Source organism: Peromyscus leucopus, chromosome 3 (genome assembly GCF_004664715.2).
Source record: "Peromyscus leucopus breed LL Stock chromosome 3, UCI_PerLeu_2.1, whole genome shotgun sequence".
Lineage (NCBI taxonomy): Eukaryota > Metazoa > Chordata > Mammalia > Rodentia > Cricetidae > Peromyscus > Peromyscus leucopus.
The window spans coordinates 60,235,099-60,253,068 of NC_051065.1; the positions used below are offsets into that span (position 1 = coordinate 60,235,099).

The 17,970-nt window shown below is 44.4% G+C and overlaps 1 protein-coding gene across 2 annotated transcripts; it reads left to right on the forward strand.

Moving 5' to 3' along the window:
• LOC114700123 (zinc finger protein 212-like) lies at positions 1–17,486 on the forward strand. Of its 2 annotated transcripts, none has more exons than XM_028879634.2 (5): positions 1–170; positions 6,605–6,994; positions 7,126–7,252; positions 13,793–13,873; positions 15,577–17,486. In XM_028879634.2, exons 1-5 carry the CDS (start codon positions 147–149, stop codon positions 16,413–16,415), a joined length of 1,461 nt encoding a protein of 486 aa, XP_028735467.1. In that variant the 5' UTR covers positions 1–146; the 3' UTR covers positions 16,416–17,486. The 2 variants fall into 2 exon arrangements, with proteins under 2 accessions (XP_028735467.1, XP_028735468.1); XM_028879635.2 differs by having other exon boundaries at positions 15,580–17,486.
• The last annotated feature ends 484 nt before the right edge of the window (positions 17,487–17,970 follow it).

Genomic DNA, 17,970 nt, shown 5'->3' on the forward strand with positions numbered 1-17,970 from the left:
CTTGGCACGGGGAGGGGGCACGTTCCCAGAATGCACCTTGTATCAACACCGCGGCGGTGGCGGCTCCCCGAAGTCCAGGCGGTTGGCGGAGTGGCACCCGGCCCGAGCTCTCTCCCGCCAGTCGGTGTTGTGGGGCGACTGCGGCCATGGCGGAGTCGGCGCCTGCTCGGGTAGGGCGCGCCGCAGGCGGGGAGGGCGTCGGGGGAGACAGCGCCCTGCCCGGGGCGGGGCTTGAGCGGCTCGGTCGCGGGCTCGGTTTCCTCCGCGGCCGTTGGCGCCGGCGGATGCCGACCTTCCTCCCGGCCACCCTCCCTCCCCTCCGCCCGCTTGCTCTCCGGGTCCTTGTGCGTGGGGCTCCGAGCTGGGCTCTCTGCGTCTCCGCGGAGAAACTTCTGCGAAGCTTGTTGAATTGTTTGTGGTCGTGCCCGCATAGTTCCCTGCTTCGTGCCAGCTGAGGGACTCGTTTTCTGAGTTGGAGTGATGGCGCGGGTGAAAACCCTGGTTCCGCTCGTCGCTTTTGAGCTCAGCAGCCGGAGACCGCAGGACTTAGGGCTTCTCTCCGACCAGTGGGTTTTGGTCCGGGTGCCACGTTCTGCCGTAGATTTTTCTGAACTGAGTTTGCAGCTACAGGTTGAAACCAGGCGGGGCCTCCTCTCCTTGGGGACAGGTGTATTTTCAGAGCTGTAGGTGCGCACTGTTATCTGCTTTCCTCCCCTTCCAGCTGTCTCTATTCAGGGAATGTGAAGACTCTGAAAATGACATGAGGGCTGTCCCAGCGCTCACCTCTCTAGGCCTTTGTCTCCTTAACTTGAATTGAGAATGTTGGGTTCGTGGTTAAAGAAATTTCTAATTTTTTTCCCCTGGCTCTTTTTTCCATACTCTGTCACAGTAGCGGTTAACTTAGGAAAAGGGTAGGATAGATGGAACTTAACTGGCTTCTTGTCGTTGACAGGGCCTCACTCTGTGTAGTACAGGCTGGCCACCAGCTGGTGACAATCTTCCCTACTCAGTCTCCTCAGTGCTAGGATTACAGGGGTGAACCATTATGCTCGGTTTTGATTGGTAGTGGTTTGTTTTGAGGCACAGTGTCACGTGCCTCAGCATAGCCTATCAGAGGATGACCTTAAACTCTCACCTCTGACCCCCAAGTGTAAAGATTACAAGCATAAGCCTTTTTCTTGTCTAAATTTTTTTTTTTTAATCTTTCAAAATAAGGTCTTGACATGTAGTTGGCTGCCTGGGACTAGCTATATAGACCAGGCTAGCTTTGAACTCCTGCCTCTGCAACCCAAGTGCTAGTTAGAGACTAGGAGTTCGACTCCCTGCTAGGCAAACAGAGGGGCCATGGCTAGGTAATAAAGATGGCAAATTTCCAAGATGGACATTCTCTTCCTCATCTTCCCAACTTGAGACAAGACTGGCAGCCTAAACCAAAGGCCTTTGGAGGCTTGTCTCCCACCAGCAGGTCCCCTGCTGACGGTCTGGATCAACAAGTTCAAGGCCTGATCAGACCGTGTTGCCCAACAATTATGGGCCAATCAGTCATCTTCAAATGGAAGGACTCTTCAGAGGTTTTAAAACCCCCAGCCTTGGGTTGGGGATTTAGCTCAGTCAAGCGCAAGGTTCTGGGTTCGGTCCTCAACTCTGAAAAAAGAAAAAAAAAATAATAAAAATAAAAATAAGACCCCCAGCCTCAAAAAAATCCCAGTAGCTTCCTGAATTTCCCTTCTGCTTTGCAGGTGGTCCTTTCTCTGTGTGTCTGCTGCTCATGTGTCTCCTTGCCCCCAATGAACACTTTTGATCAACTGCAGATTCTGTCGGTAGTGTTTGAGATTTCTCTTGCCTTTTAGTTCTTTAACTGGTGGAGAGGACAAACCCCATCCAGACCCCTAGGCTGTCTCATCTCCAGACTCCTAGGTGGTGTTAGTGGGACCATCCTTGTGCTCCTCGGCGTTTGAATTGAGTTTTACTGCAGCTTTTTTGGGTTCAGAAACACTTTGGGGACCCTGAGATATCTTTTTGTGAAAGAAAAAAAGAGGTCAAAGAAAAATTGTGTTGAGAACTTTGCCTTGGCTGGAATTGACTATGGTTTTTCTAGGAAATGGGTAAGAACAATTTAGGAATGGACTGAAGGATTTATCAGTGTTTATTTTCAAGGAATTACACTAAACTGGGAAAGAGGACACTCGTGTTTACAGCATTTCTGTGTCCGACTTACTTAAGACACAGGTGCAGTCTGGTGTTTCTCTAGGGTGGATTGTACCAGCATGAGGTAGGAGGACCAGCAGACAGACTCCTTTTCTGGTCATTCCACCCTTAGTTATGTGTCACCAGCAGACTTCATTGAGATGGTAAAGGTCCACCAAAATCTCAAACTCAACTTGAACTTACAGTTTTGGCACTGTAGAATGTATTTAAACTGTTCTTGAACATATTTGTACTCTTACATCTCTCTTCAGGTAAGGATTCTGTACTGCTAAGCCAAATTCATGTCTTGATAATGACAACCAAAAATAAAAAATGCTGAGGGGAAGAAACCCTATGTAAATGAGATGTATAGAAAATCAGAAGCCCATTATTTTGTATGATAATTTAAAAACAGCATTACAAATAATACTTATAACCCAGAAGTAGACAGTGTGAACTCTTTTTTTTTTTTAGTGCAAACTCTTAAAAGATGAGCTGAGTTGTGAAGCCAACTTTGAGAGCATTTGCTGAACAATTGTGTTTGATATTTATGAAATCAAGAGACCTTGGAAAAAAAGAAAAACTAAAGTTAGGACTTGAAGCAGCACTGGGTCAAAGAGTAAACTTTTTTTTTTAAAGTCAGGGTTTCACAATGTAGGTAGTTATGGCTGTCTAGGAACTTGATATGTAGACCAGGCTGGCCTTGAACTCACAGAGAACACTTGGCTCTGCTTCCCAAGTTCTGGAATTAAATGCCTGGCTGAATAAGACAGTAGCTTGTTACGGAGTTAATGAGAAATAATTAAGCTATATGACAACATTGATGTAGAAGTTAGGAAGAAGTGATGAAAGTCAGTGGTCTCTGTAAATATACTTTTCATAATTGCTAAAAGACTAAAAAGTCAGTCACAATAAATATAATTGAATTAAAAGGCAAAGATTATGAGGATGGGGAAAATCCAACCTTCATTTTGGAAAAATCCAAAAGAAAAGTCTATACAAATGTTTAAATATAAAAGGATATGAGAACAATTTGTCAGAATAACACTAATTAAAAGAAACTTGGCTTAGAAGTGAATCATTGCCAGAGATCGAAAATACTCCTGCACTAATAATGGAAAAGGATTCAATTTTCTATCTTGAAATGACATCTTTAAACTAGTTTGAGGCTAATTACATAGCTTCGGATATATTTTAAAATTGACAGACAAATTTCATCATTATTTAGAATATTCAAATATAATCTAGTATTTTATCTAGCAGGAAAAAATAAGATATTGTACATCCAGCAGAACTCTTGCAGAGTGTGGGGATACGCTGCTCGTTCACTGCAGTAGTCTAGCTACAGGGGCTGTCAAGCCTTGAAGTACAGCTAGTGTGACTGACAAAATGAGCGTTACATTCTTTTAGTTTAGCTCATCATGATGGCTCACGCCCTTAATGCCAGCACTTGGGAGGCAGAAGCAGCTAGATCTCTGAGTTCTAGGCCAGCCTGGTCTGTATTACGTGTTCTAGGCCAGCCAGAGCTATATAGAAACTTGTCTCAGAAAAGGGAAATCCCCAAAATAGGAATAGAGAGCTGGGGAAAGGTGTGTGTTCAAAAGCCATTATTAATATTTGTTTAGTTTTTATTTATTTACTTGTTTATTGTTATTTGAGACGGTTTCTCTGTGTAACAGCCCTGGCTGTTCTGGAACTAGCTCTATAGACCAGGCTGGCCTTGAACTCACAGAGATCCGCCTGCCTCTGTCTCCCAAGTGCTGGCATTAAAGGTGTGTGCCACCACTGCCTCACTATTTTATCCATTTTCTATCAGCATATAATGTCTCTGTATATACAGTATAGGTACTAAAGAAAGAAGGAAGAGAGGGATGGCCTGGAAAGATGACTCCATGGATTAGAGCACTTGTTACTCTTGCAGAGGACCGAAGTTCAATTCCCAGCACCCATATAGTGGTTCAAAACCATCTGTAACTCCAGTTCCAGAGAATCTGATGTCCTCTTCTGGCCTTCACTGGTACAGGCACACGTGTGGTACCCATATGTACATACATGCCAAACATTCATAGAATAAAAAATGTAAAGAAGAAAGAAAAGGAAAAGACACATCAGAAATGGAAGTTGTGTTCACACAGGTCTGGGTTGGTATTAGATGTGACTTAGACTTTGGGTAGGGCTGTTGAATAGTTGGGGTCCCTCTACCTTCTGCATGCATGTGGGCTTCTTCACATACCTGCTTGCCTGTGTCTGCCCCACCAACACAGAGTGGAGCACAGACATGAGGCTTTCTCCACTTTGACTTCAGATTTGTGAGCAAAGTAGATGTTGTCTTTAAGTCACTAAATTTTGAGATGGCCTGATACATAGCAAGAGTTGTCTGGGCTGGAGAGATGGCTCAGAGGTTAAGGGCCCTAGCTGCTCTTCCAGAGGTCCTGAGTTCAATTCCCAGCAACCACATAGTGGCTCACAACCATCTATAATGAAATCTGGCTCCCTCTTCACCTGCAAGGATACATGAAAACAGAACATTGTATACATAATAAATAAATAAATCTTTAAAAAAAAAAAAGAGTTGTCTGGAATAGAAAGCAAGGAAATATATTAAAATATCGAACATGCTTTAAAATTCCTTCAAATGCAATAGCATACTGTATGTATGGATCAAAACATTTTATCCTAAAAATGTTATTTCTCAAATTTAATCTGTGGAATTTGATGCATTTCCCAACACAGTCTCTGAAGATACTTTTGTGAAATTCTTAATGTTTGTAGAATATCAGTGGGCCAAAAGAAGCCAAGGTACTGCTATAAAATAAAGAGATGGGATTTGTCTTAGTAAGTATAAATACTTACTATGCAGCTAGAGTTAATAAAGTCATAGTATTGGTTAAGTGACAGAAAAATTAACCCATAGAAGGGAAAAGATGGCAGAAACAGACTGACAGGTAAAAGAACTTGATTTATGGTAGAGAATAACATTACAGATTAGTAGGTAAGTGTTGATGGTTTACTATTATTATTAGTTTTGTTTGTTTGTTTGTTTTTTTTTGACAGAGTCTTACTATGTAGCCCTGGCTGCCTGGGACTCCCTATGCAGACCAGGATGGGCTTAAACTCACAAAGATCCACCTGTGCTGTGATTAAAGGCATGTGCCAACACGGCTGGCCCTGCTTTTATTTGTTTGTTTGTTTGTTTGTTTGTTTGTTTTGTGTGTCGTGTGTGTATGTGTGTGTGTGCCATTTTACTCCTGTGGTTGTCAGATGCCAGCTTGTGGGGTTAGTTCTCTGCTTCCACCATGTGGATCCCAGAGATCAAACTTTTAGGTCCTCAGGCTTGGCCTTTATCTGCTGAGCAATCTCAATAGCCCGATAATGGCTTTAAAAATTGTTTTTTACATTTATTTATTTACTTTGTGTATATGTGTACATGGATATGTGTGCACACATGAGTGTAGAGGTCAGAGGACAGCTTGAGGGAAAAGCTTAACTGTATGGTGATATTTTTTCTATTTTTCTAATATTTTCCAAAATTATTATAAAATACACATGTAACTTTTCTTTCTTCCCTCCTCTTTTTTCTTTCTTTTCTTTCGTGTTTGTGTGTGTGTGTGTGTGTGTGTGTGTGTGTGTGTGTGTGTGTGTGTGTTGTTGTTGTTGTTGTTTGAGAGACAGGGTCCCTGTAACCTATGCTGGCCTTGAACTTGCTTTGTAGTGGATGACCTTGAACTTTTAATTCTACTGCCTCCTTTTCAAGTACAGGGATTTACAAGCGTGCATCATGGTTTATATGGTGCTTCAGGTCGAAGTCAGGGCTTTGTGCATGCTAGGTGAGCATGATACCAACAGAGCTGCATGCCCAGCCCCACAGGAAATTTTCAGTACCTGTTTTAGTTAGGATTTCTATTGCTGTGATGAAACACCGTGATCAAAAAGCACATTGGGGAGGAAAGGGCTTATTGCGCTTGTGCTTCCATATCATTGTTCATTATTGAAAGAGGTCAGGGCAGGAGGCTGGAGGCAGAAGCTGAGCAGAGGCCATGGAGGGGTGCTGCCTACCAGCTTGCTCTCCATGGCTTGGTCAGCCTGCTTTCTTACAGAACTCAGGATCACCTCCCCAGAGGTGGCCCCACCTACAGTGGCCTGGGCCCTCCCACATCAGTCACCAATTAAGAAAATACCCTATAGGCTCACCTGCAGCCTGATCTTACTGAGGCATTTTCTGAGTTTAGGTTCCAGTGATTCTAGCCTGTGTCAAATTGACATAAAACTAGTTGGCACATTATCAGGAAAAAAAAGCATATTTGAATTTTTGTTTGTTTTAAAGAAGCTAGCTAGGAGTCCTGGACTTGGACTTGCTTTCTTTCTTTGATAGTTGGAAGTGACCTTGTCTCACTGGCTCGTCTCCTCAATCCTACAGCACAGGAGGAAACGGCGTTCCACACCATTAGCTCCCGCCACACCACCTTCACAAACCACAGAGAAAAGCCCATATTTTCAGACCACAGAGATCTCACTTTGGACAGTGGTGGCCGCTATTCAGGCTGTGGAGAAGAAGATGGAATCCCAGGCTGCCCGACTACAGAGCCTTGAGGGACGTGCAGGGACAGCCGAGAAGAAGCTGGCTGACTTTGAGAGGACAGCCGTAGAGTTCAGCAACCAGCTGGAGGGCAAGTGGGCCGTGCTGGGGACCCTGCTGCAGGAGTACGGGCTGCTGCAGCAGCGCCTGGAGAACGTAGAGAACCTGCTGCGCAACCGGAACTTCTGGGTCCTGCGGTTGCCCCCTGGCAGCAAGGGCGAGGCCCCCAAGGTAGAACCTTTAAGTTTAAAAGTTAGGAAAGAAGGGGAGCCTAGCCCCTGATTAGTCCAGATGTTAAACCACTGGCCGTACTCATGATAGGAGTCGACGTACTCATCATCTCTTGTGGCTTACCCCTGCAGGTGTCCGGATCCCTTGAGAATGACGGGGTCTGTTTCTCAGAACAGGAGTGGGAGAACCTGGAGGACTGGCAGAAGGAGCTCTACAGAAATGTCATGGAGAGCAACTATGAGACCCTGGTCTCTCTGAGTGAGTGGCAGTTTTCTCCGTGAATCCTCTCAGAGCCCTCCTGATGGCACCTGAGCCTCTGCCTGACTCATCCTCTGATCCATTGCTGGGAGGAGGGATGAATCACCTGCAGAGACTTGGGAAGGTCTCAGGGATGAGCCTTTTGTGTTTCTTCTCTGTGGTAACACAATTCACTTCTTGAAACTGTTTATGAAGATATTATGCTGCTGTATAATATAGGCATTTAATACAGAGCTACAAAGTATTAGTTACTTTTCTGTTGCTGTATACAACACTGAACAAGGCAACTTATAGAAAAAATTAATCTAGAGTTTCTAGTTTCAGAGGGTTAGAGTCCTTGATGGCCAAACAGAGGTAGCAGATGGCAAGTGGTTGGAACAGCTCCGAGAGAGCTCATTCCTTGAACCTCAAGCAGGATGCAGAGAAAACTAACTCACATTGCCTTCAGTCTTTTGAAACCTTAAAGCCTGTGCCCACTGACTTGCCTCCTCTAATAAGGCTACGCTCCTAACTTCCTAAACAGTTCCACCAGCTGGCGACAAAGTCTTCAAACATGTGAGCCTATGGGTGCCATTTTCATTCAAACCACCACAAATATACTTTTGTTTAGTTTAGTTTAGTTTTTTGAGACAAAACCTCTCTATGTAGCCCTGGCTGTCCTGGAACTCATTATGGAGATGAGGCTGGCCTTGAACTCACAGAGATACCCATGTCATCTTTCTCCCGTGGGCTGGGACCTAATGTACCACCATGCCCAGCTAATGTGCCTCGTTAATATTTAAGATGGTTTGATGAGAAATCCTGTAAGTTTGGAACTGATGAGGTGGCTCAGTGGATAGAAGTGCCCGCTCTACAGCCTGATACCTGCGTTCAATCCCAGGATAGAAGGAGACAACTGACTCCTTAGAGGTGCCGTCGCGGGCTTTCTTCTGGGCTCCAGCCAGCTCCCAAATCATGGCACAGAGACTTATTATCGATTATGAACGGTTGGCTTTCTCTTATGCTTGTCCCAGTAGCTCTAACTTAATTTAGCCTGTTTTTTTTTTTTTCATCTGTGTTTTACTCGGGGCTTTTTACTTTTCTTTTATTCTGTATGTCCTACTTTCACTGCTTCCTCCGTATCTGGCTGCCTGGCTGGCCCCGGGCGTCTCCCTCTCTTTCTCCCTCATTCTCTGTTGTTGGTTGTTTTGCTCTTTTGTTCTTTTGTGGGGGTGGGGGGTGGTGAGGGGGATACTCAGGGCACACAGCTCCCAAATAAGTCACACACAGAGGCTTAATCTTAATTATAAATGCCTGGCCTTAGTTTGGCTTGTTTCTAGCCAGCTTTTCTTAACTTTAAATTATCCCAACTACCTTTTGCCGCTAGGCTTTTTCCTTTTCTTACTTCTGTAAATCTCACTTTCCCCCATACTCCATGGCTGGCTGGGTGGCTGGGTGGCGGGGTGGCTGGGTGGCTGGCTCCTAGCATCCTCCACTCCTTGTTCTCTCACTCCTTCTCCTTTTCCTCCCAGATTTCTCCTCCTATTTATCTCTTTGCCTGCCAGCTCCGCCTGTCCTTTTTCCTGCCTTGCTATTGGCCATTCAGCTCTTTATTAGACCAATCATGTGTCTCAGACAGGCACAGTAACATAGCTTCGCAGAGTTAAACAAATGCAACATAAAAGAATGCAACACGTCTTTGCATCATTAAACAAATGTTCACAGCATAAACAAATGTAACACATCTTAAAATAATATTCTACAGCATTTCCCCTTTTTTGTCTAAATAAAAAGAAAGGTTTTAACTTTAACAGTAATACTATACATAACAAAAACAGTTCTTAGGTAAGAATTACACTTACAATAATCTGTCCACTTGTAATTAGCATATTCAGAGAAAATAATGCATTATCTATCCTACCTTTGTGAACCCAAAGTTTTTCAACTAATTTACTTTCTATCATAACTAAGGAAAACTGCAACTATCATAACTAAGGAAAACTGCAACTATAACTATCTAGTCTTCAACTCCATCAGAGACCTCAGAAGGATATAATATTATCTAATGACAGAGACATTTGACTGCCTAGATAGTCACCCAAAGTGCCTAAGCAACGTTGGAACATCCATCGTTAGCCTACAGATCCAGATTATCTGGCAAACTTTTCAGTGAAGCAGGAAATTTGAAGGTCTGTCCTGCCTTATTTTGGCATAGTCCAACAGTCTTTTTCCTGTGTGTCCTGCATGTCCAGTCTGCACAGCACATTGTCGGCAGTCAAGGTAAAAGCAGTTTCTTTGCCCAGTGGCTAACCTTACCACAAAGAAAGCAAACTCCATAAGGAGTTTCTTCAATGCCCATCATCTTCTCTGAAGTAAATTGGTGCTGCCAGAAGCAGATGTGTCTCATTGTCATGAAAAACCCTAAGTTAACAGAACATTTTAAACGCCATATTCTATAGGTCTTTGAAGTGTTTGAAGACCATTTATCTGTTTAAAATGTATCTCTGTATGATCTAGAAAACACAAATAATATACACATGTAATATATCTACAAATTTGATTGTTATAGATGACTAACTACTGACCTGTGTTTCATGATCCTAAATATGTATCCTAAATAGTTCATAATAATAGCTTTCAAAAACTAGAATTTTACCTTATCTTTTTAAATGAACCACATATGTACAGTACCTTAAACAAGAGTAGAAACATATACAATATGTTGTAACAAAAATAACCTTAAATTTGTATCAGTATACAAAAATCCTTTAAAGAAGAGTAGAAACATATATACAGTATGTTATAACAAAATTTACTTTCAATTTATATCAATATACAAAAGTCCATACCAATATAAAATATTTGAGATTAATAGTTGTTTTTTTAGTTTAAAGTAGATTGAATAATCTACCCTTTTATCATTCCTATATTCTCCTAAAGATAACAAACATCCATAACCCACCAATTAACCAAAAGCCTCCCACACCCTTCTTGGGAATGTGAGCATTGTTTTCTCCAAACTGCTTCCTAAAGATGCTTGGACGAAGCATATTTAGGGACCTTGAGAAAATTTTGAGATAATAGCGAAGTCCTGGAAAGACCAGCTATAACCTTTGTTGATAGATATCACCTGTCAAGGTTCAGGAGGTCTCTCTTGATCAAACCTGATCCATATTAACCTGGAACAAACCCACAGCCTCTTGTTTCCTGTGGAAACAAAAAAAAAAAAACACTTCTCTAAAGTAATGCATTTTTTTATTTCTTTTTTAAAGTTCAAGCATTCCTAAAATATCTAAGTTGGTTCAATTTAGCAGTCCAGTTCGCAATCCCATGTCTCTTAGCAGCTGTTGTTTGCTTATCAACATTCAAAAAATTCAAAATCAACACAATGATATACATGATCCAGATTCCCTGTGTATTTCCCATCTCTATGTGGCTTATTCTTTTACTAATTATTTTATTATTTTACTCTCTCTCTAAAGACTTTCCTATTTCTAAACTATTTCTTTCTTTCTATAACTGCCCATACCTGTTTTCTTTCTTTCTTAAGCCTGTGCACATTGTAAAGCACACTGGAACCTGTTTAGAGGTTTCTCCGTCTGGACCTCTTTTATTGCGTATCTTTTAGCCTTATTTCATGAGCAAAATAGACTGCTGAGCTACACCTGGATCCTCTACGCAGCACTTGGTTGGCTCCACTTGCTTCTAGGTCCATGAGAGCCAAGCCGAAAGCCCTGTGGGAGTTGCATGACCAGGAACTGCATTCAGCTTCCTAGCTATGAAATGCCAGTGCCCTGCACTGTGGCAGGCATGCTTAGTTAGTTTTTTGTTCCTATTTCACGTACCAGCTGCTCAAAGGCTTGCCAGCTGGCAAACACTCTTCAAGAGCCATGTCCTCTCCCTGCGTGCACTGCTCCCCTCTGCCCCTCCCCCCAATTTCTCAGACCCTAGGGAAATTTGAGCCTCATATTGGTACACCAAAATGTTCTTGGTTGTTTTGCTCGTTTGTTCTTTTGGGGAGCCCACTACCCAGCTGCCAAATGAGTCACATATGGAGGCTTATTCTTAACTGTAAATGGTGCCTGGCCTTAGCTTGGCTTGTTTCATGCCAATTTTTGTTAACTTTAAATTATCCCAACTACCTTTTGCCTTTGGGCTTTTTACTTTTCTTCTGTAAATCTTACTTTCACTCTTACTCCATGGCTGGCTGGGTGGCTGACCCCTAGCATCCTCCTCTCCTTGTTTTTTGCTCCTCCTCCTTTTCCTCCCAGATTTCTCCTTCTATTTATTATCTCTGTCTACCAGCCCCACCTGTCCCTCTACTGCCTTGCTATTGGCTGTTCAGCTCTTTATTAGACACTCAGATGTTTTAGACAGGCAAAGTAACACAGCTTCACAGAGTTAAACAAATGCAACATAAAAGAATGCAACACATCTTTGCATCATTAAACAAATGTTCCACAGCACAAATGTAACACATCTTAAAATAATGTTTATAACAAGATATCTACAGAGTCTGTTTAAAGGGCAAAGAATTTATTAAGGGGAAAAACTCATCATACAGAACAGAATTGACACAGGTTCTGGAATGCTGTTCCGGCCACCTGGATCAGTCCTGCATCCAAGTCCCATGAGGGAGCGAAAGAGAGACCGATGCCTATGAGCATCTCAGGTCTTAAGGGTCCCCAAGAGGCCACGCCCCAGGGGCATGTACTTCAAGGTCATAGGTAGGTGGATCAGTTACCTGCTGCCTCTCTAGGGGTGGTGCTTCAAGGTCATAGACAGAACAGCTACCCACTGCAAATATTCTACAACAGTTCTCTCCTCTTTTCTCTTCCTGTTTCTTGTTCTCTTGAGCCTAGATTCCTCCTCCTACTCATTCTCTCTGCCCACCAGCCCCGCCTATCCCTCTACTGCCTAGCTATTGGCCATTCATCTTTTTATTAAACCAATCAGGTGCCTTAGGCAGGTAAGGTGAAACAGCAACATAGTTATATAGTTACCTAGTTAAACAAATGCTGCGTAAACAAATGTAACATACCTTTACATAGTTAAAGTCATATTCCACAACAAGTGGCTTTCTTGCCACAACAATATTGCCTTCTGGCTTTCACATATGCACTATGGCACAGATGTACTCAAACTGTTACATGTTATATACATACACACATAAATAATAAAATTAGAGCTGGGCGGTGGTGCCGCACGCCTTTAATCCCAGCACTTGGGAGGCAGAGGCAGGTGGATCTCTGCGAGTTCGAGGCCAGCCTGGGCTACCAAGTGAGTTCCAGGAAAGGCGCAAAGCTACATAGAGAAACTCTGTCTTGAAAAACCAATAATAATAATAATAATAATAATAAAATTAAAACATTTAATTTTTAACTTTTAACATTAATTAAAAAGGAATCTTGTGCTGGGCGGTGGTGGCACACGCCTTTAATCCCAGCACTCAGGAGGCAGAGGCAGGTGGATATCTGTGAATTCGAGACCTGGCTGGTCTACAGAGTGAGTTCCAGGAAAGGCACCAGAACTACACAGAGAAACACTGTCTCAAGAAAAAAAAAAAAAAAAAAGAATCTTGTAACTTGAGATAGACAGCACAGGCTGACAAAACCCCTTTTCTTGGCAATTAGCCGGTGTCATCACCAGCCACTGTGGTCTCCATGTTTGTTTGGTAGACTGGAAGTACTGTATGTGGAAGTGTTTTAGGTAAAATATTACTAATGCATGCTATATGACGAATGTATTCTTTTCTTGTTAGATAAATTCTTTTAAAATGTGGGTCCTTGGAGGAATACCAAGGAGGCCACTGACTGACCAGAATGAGGGTGAGGAAAGCCGAGTGGGTCAGAGAGGTGACTGATGTCCCAGAGGGGTTATGCACTCTCTGAAGGCTATTCCCATGTCACAGAGCCTGCCTTGCCTGGCATTGCTTCAGCGGGGAGGCCAGGAGGATGAAATTAGGCACTGTGGAAGGAATCCTTGGCAAAACCTCAGCTGTATGGGCAGAGGTGGTAGTGCTGTGTGGACACTGGTACCTAAGCCTAGTGGCCCTCATGAAGGAACAGCAGAAATTAGGGCCAGCTCATGCTGGTGAGGATGAGGAGTAAGAACACTCCTCCATTGCTCGTGGGAGTGCAAACTTTTCACTTTGAAAATCAGTATTGCAGTTTCTCAGAAAATTGGGAATTGAACTACCTCAAGACCCAGCTATACCACTCTTGGGCAGATACCCAAGGGATGCTCCATCATACCACAAGGACACTTGTTCATCTATGTTCATAGCAGCGTTATTCGTAATAGCCAGCAACTGGAAACAGTTTAGATGCCCCTCAACCAAAGAATGGACAAAGAAAATGTGGTACATTTACACAATGGAGTACTACTCATTGTTGTTGAAAATGATGACATTGTGAGGTTTGCATTGGCCAGAAATGTCTGGGGAAATGACAGTAACATTTTCTCTGTGTCTTTCTAACCGTTAGTATTGATTCCCTGGCATCTGACCAGCGCTGTAAGTTTTTACTCTCTTGGACTCACACTGTGTCTTTTCCAACCCAGAGGTCCTTGGCCAGCCAGAAGAAGAAGCGGAACTGGGTGCAGAGATGGTGGGTGACTTGGTGGAAGAAGGTACCCACCTGGGTGAGTAGTTCTAGAATATTCTTCCGTCTTCTTCCTCTATCTCTATCTTGTAGGTTCCTATAGCTTATCAGGAATTTCCCCATAGCCAAACTGCCAAATAATGTCAATGATCTCATCTGGCACATGCAGGTTGTGGACTCCTGTTTAGTTTTGTTGTTGTGTTTTTGCTTATTTTATTTTATTTTTTCCAGAAAGGGTTTCTCTGTGTAGGTCTGGCTGTCTTGGAATTCCTGTGTAGACCAGGCTGGCCTTGTTCTCAGAGATCCACCTGTATCCGCCTCCCTGGTCCTGGGAGGTAACACCATCCAGCTTATTTGTTTATTTTTAAAGGTTTATTTTGTTTTTATTTATATGTATGCATGTGTGTCTGTGTGACTGTATGATGTGGGGGGGGTATCCATATAGGGCAAAACAGGGTGTTTGATCCCCTGGAGCTGGAGTTAGGGACGATTGTGAGCCACCTGACGTGGGTGTTGGAAACAAAGGCTCTTGTTCAATGGGCCATCTCTCCAGCCTCTGCTTGTTTTTGAGACAAGTCTTACTATGTTGTATACAATAGCCTGGACTCACTATGTAGCTCAGGCTGGCTTAGAATTCATGATCTTCCTGATTCTACCTCCTGAGTAGGATTACAGTCGTGAGCCACCATACTTGCACTAGAACTGTTACAGGTGTTTCTTAACTCCTGCCGGTCTTTGGAGTATTGCAGATCGTGGCATGCTTTTTCATGCCCTGTAAGTAATAGACATAATAGGCTGTGGTCAGAGTGAGTGATAGAGAGTGGGCAACGAGTCTCAGGGCCAAGGGAGAAAGAAACTGGGGAAGGCATTTGAGCAGAATATCCAGGAGGAACAGAACTGGATGGACTTGTAATTTATTTTATTTTATTTTACTATTTTGTGTGTATGAGTGTTTTGCCTCCTTATGTGTACTGCATGCTTGAAGCAAAGAAGATATCAGAACTCTTGAAACTGGAGTCATCGATGGTTGTGAGCCACCATGTGGGTGCCGGGAATATGAACTTGAGTTCTCTGCAAGAACATCTTGGACTCTTACCCACTGAGTCGTCTCTCCTTCTGGATGCATGGTTTTCAAACTGTTAGTTTAGTGGGTTAAATGCAGGGCCTTGCACATGCTAGACAAGCGTCTGCGGCTGGGCTTTATCTTCAGCCCCCCTTTTAAAAAATCCTTTTAAAAACTTGAGATAGGGAGTTCGAGTCCAGTGTGGTCTACAGAGCGAGTTGCAGGACAGCCAGAGCTGTTACACAGAGAAACCTTGTCTTCAAAAAGCAAAAGAAATTTTTTTTTTATTAAAGATAGGATCTCACTGAGTTGCCCACACTCATCTTGAACTTGCTCTATAGCCTAAGCAATCTGTTAACTTGCCTCATCTTTCTGAGTAGTTGAGATTACAGGCCTGTATCACCAGGCCCAGCTTCAAATTTGTTGTTTTAACACTTTTGAATTAATGTTACAATATATTTTGTCATTTTTTATAGTTTAAATACCAGTCTATAGATAAGTTTGGACAACTATAGTAACATTGTTCTCTTAAGAGTAAGATGTTCAGATCCTCCTCCAGATTGTCCTCATTCAGTCATCCTAAGGAGCTCTGTTCTGAGTCTTCTGAAGTCCTCAAGCGTTTGGCTCTGGAGATAGCGAAGTGCTGGAATGTAATCTTTTGTTGGTCTTCTTCCTTGCAGCAGATAGGGCCATGGTTAAGCAGGAGGCGCTGTACAAGCAGGAGGGCCCTGCAGGTCTTCCCAGCATGTTTTCCAGCGCTGCTGAACAGCAGGCTTTCTTTGGCTCAGAGCAGGCTGTGTTCTGGAATAGTCCAGGAGATTCTGCCCTCTTGGAATCAGGCCCTGGGGACTCTAACCCTGAATCTGTTGAGGGCAATAGGGACCCTGCTCCTGCTAAAAAACAGAAGTCTCAGAGGCAGGTGCAGCTGGGTCAGGAGTGTGGACAGAGCCAGAAGGTGAAAAGGGACGCCAGCCCGTACAAATGTTCTGAATGCCAGATCAGCTTCCGCTACAAGCAGCAGCTGACTGCTCACATGCAGAGCCACGCGGGCAGAGAGCCTCACTCGGCCACAGACCCAGAGGAGAGCCTTAGGCCCAGGCCACGGCTGAAACCACAGGCCAAAAAGTCGAAGCTGCACCAGTGTGACGTGTGCCACCGGAGCTTCAGCTGCAAGGTCAGCCTGGTGACCCACCAGCGCTGCCACCAGCAGGAGGGCCCCAACACCAGCCCGCGGATCCAGGAGAGGTTCTCACCTAACAGCCTGGTTGCTCTGCCCGGCCACATCCCCTGGAGGAAAAGTCGGAGTTCTCTCATCTGTGGGTACTGTGGGAAGAGTTTCAGCCACCCGTCTGACCTGGTGCGCCACCAGCGCATCCACACCGGTGAGCGGCCCTACAGCTGCCCTGAGTGTGAGAAGAGCTTTGTCCAGAAGCAGCACCTCCTGCAGCACCAGAAGATCCACCAGCGGGAGCGGGACGGGCTGGCCGCAGCACATGGAAGGCCCAACGGCCTGCTTTAAGGTTGCCGGCCCCTCACCATCGGGGGTGGAGGGGGGTGGCATGAGTCCCCCGCAGAGATACTACAAAGTCAGGCTGACTACTTCCTGAGGAGAATTGTTTCTGCTTGCCCCCCTTGGCTAAGCACAAAGCCCAGTCTGAGACACAGGAGAGGATCTGTGGCCCCAGCCATCTTGGCCCTCTACCGGGTTTACTGTTTCTTCAGCCCCCAGGTCCCTGGTTTTCTCCTCTCTGGTGCACTGTCACACCACCGGGACTGGTGGTCAGTTCCAGGGTCCACCTTAGCATTTCACACGTCTTCCCACAGTTCAATGGGGCCACAGATGTGTGGAGAGTTCCAGGAAGTCACCCTCCATTTCCCTGCCTTTTGTAGCCTCCCTGTTAATAATTAGTATAAATAATTTAAAGGAACTGCTTAGGTTGTTCTAAAGACCCCTTTTTGGAGTTAGATTCTCGTTGATTTTTTTAAAATATAGCTCAAACTTGTTTTATAAATTTCAAGAGTTGTAGAAGTTGTTCCTAACATGGGAACTGAGCCTACCCTCCAGGAGGGAATAGTTTATGGGCTCTTTTAGCCCACCCACACTTAACATAGGCCGCAGAGCCAAGACACACTGCTGGCTGCCCTCAGTGGGTTGCTGAGTGTGCTCAGATGGGCTGGTCCTCTCAGGTGGGCCGAGAGGACGCCCCGAAGCCCCTGCTGGAGTCAAGACTTCTCTGAAGAAGCTGAGGGTTCGGTTCTGGGAGTCGGTGTCTGGACGTACTCTCCTCCTCCCTGCCCCTTGCTTTGCTGTGTTTCTGCAGCTCTGTGGGGGGTGGGGTGGGGTGGGGGGCGGAAGGCTGAGGTTGATTCTGTTAGACCAGATATCACTTGAGGTGGTTCAGGTTAGACTTTCCAGTGTCTGTCCCGGGGTGAAGGAGAAAAGCACAGATGCTTGTCTCAGGAGTGTTGAGTACGCGCCCCACTGTCATTCGGGGAGGGAGGAGAGTGGGTTCTTTGGTCATATGTGAATGTATCCTTGGATGATTTACAGTTGTCTGGAATAAATCTTGTTACATGTATTTAAAAAAAAGTCACATGCAATGTTTTCTGTTTATCAAGAATTGTCACCTGGAATGAAGTCGGGAGAGATCCCTCACCAGGAAGCCTAGCCTGAACCATGCCCACCTTGCCTCAGAGCTCACACACTGGACCAGGGGTATTGTTGCTTCTCCAGTTATATGCCTTAATGTCAGGGCTAGATTCTGTATCCCTGTTCCCAGAAGTACAGTCTCAGCACCTGCTAGGAACTTGAAGGTAGTACAAGCCCAGACTCCATCCCTCTGGGTTGGAACATTTTATTTGTTTGTTTGTTTTTGTTTTTCCAGACAATGTAGTCCTGGCTGTCCTGGTACCCGAGTCTCTGTAGATCAGGCTGGCCTCCAACTCAGAGATGTGCCTGCTTCTGCCTCCCGAGTGCTGGAATTAAAGGTGTGTGTTAACACTGCCTGGCAGAATTCACATCTAAAAAATTATTTTTGGTGTTTTGAGGTGGGGTTTTATGTGACCCAAGTTGG

Coding starts and splice junctions, on each gene's coding strand:
- LOC114700123 (XM_028879634.2), top strand. CDS start 147: ATGGCGGAGTCGGCGCCTGCTCGG. Junction 6,995..7,125: donor GCAAGGGCGAGGCCCCCAAG/GTAGAACCTTTA, acceptor TTACCCCTGCAG/GTGTCCGGATCCCTTGAGAA. Junction 7,253..13,792: donor TGAGACCCTGGTCTCTCTGA/GTGAGTGGCAGT, acceptor TTTCCAACCCAG/AGGTCCTTGGCCAGCCAGAA.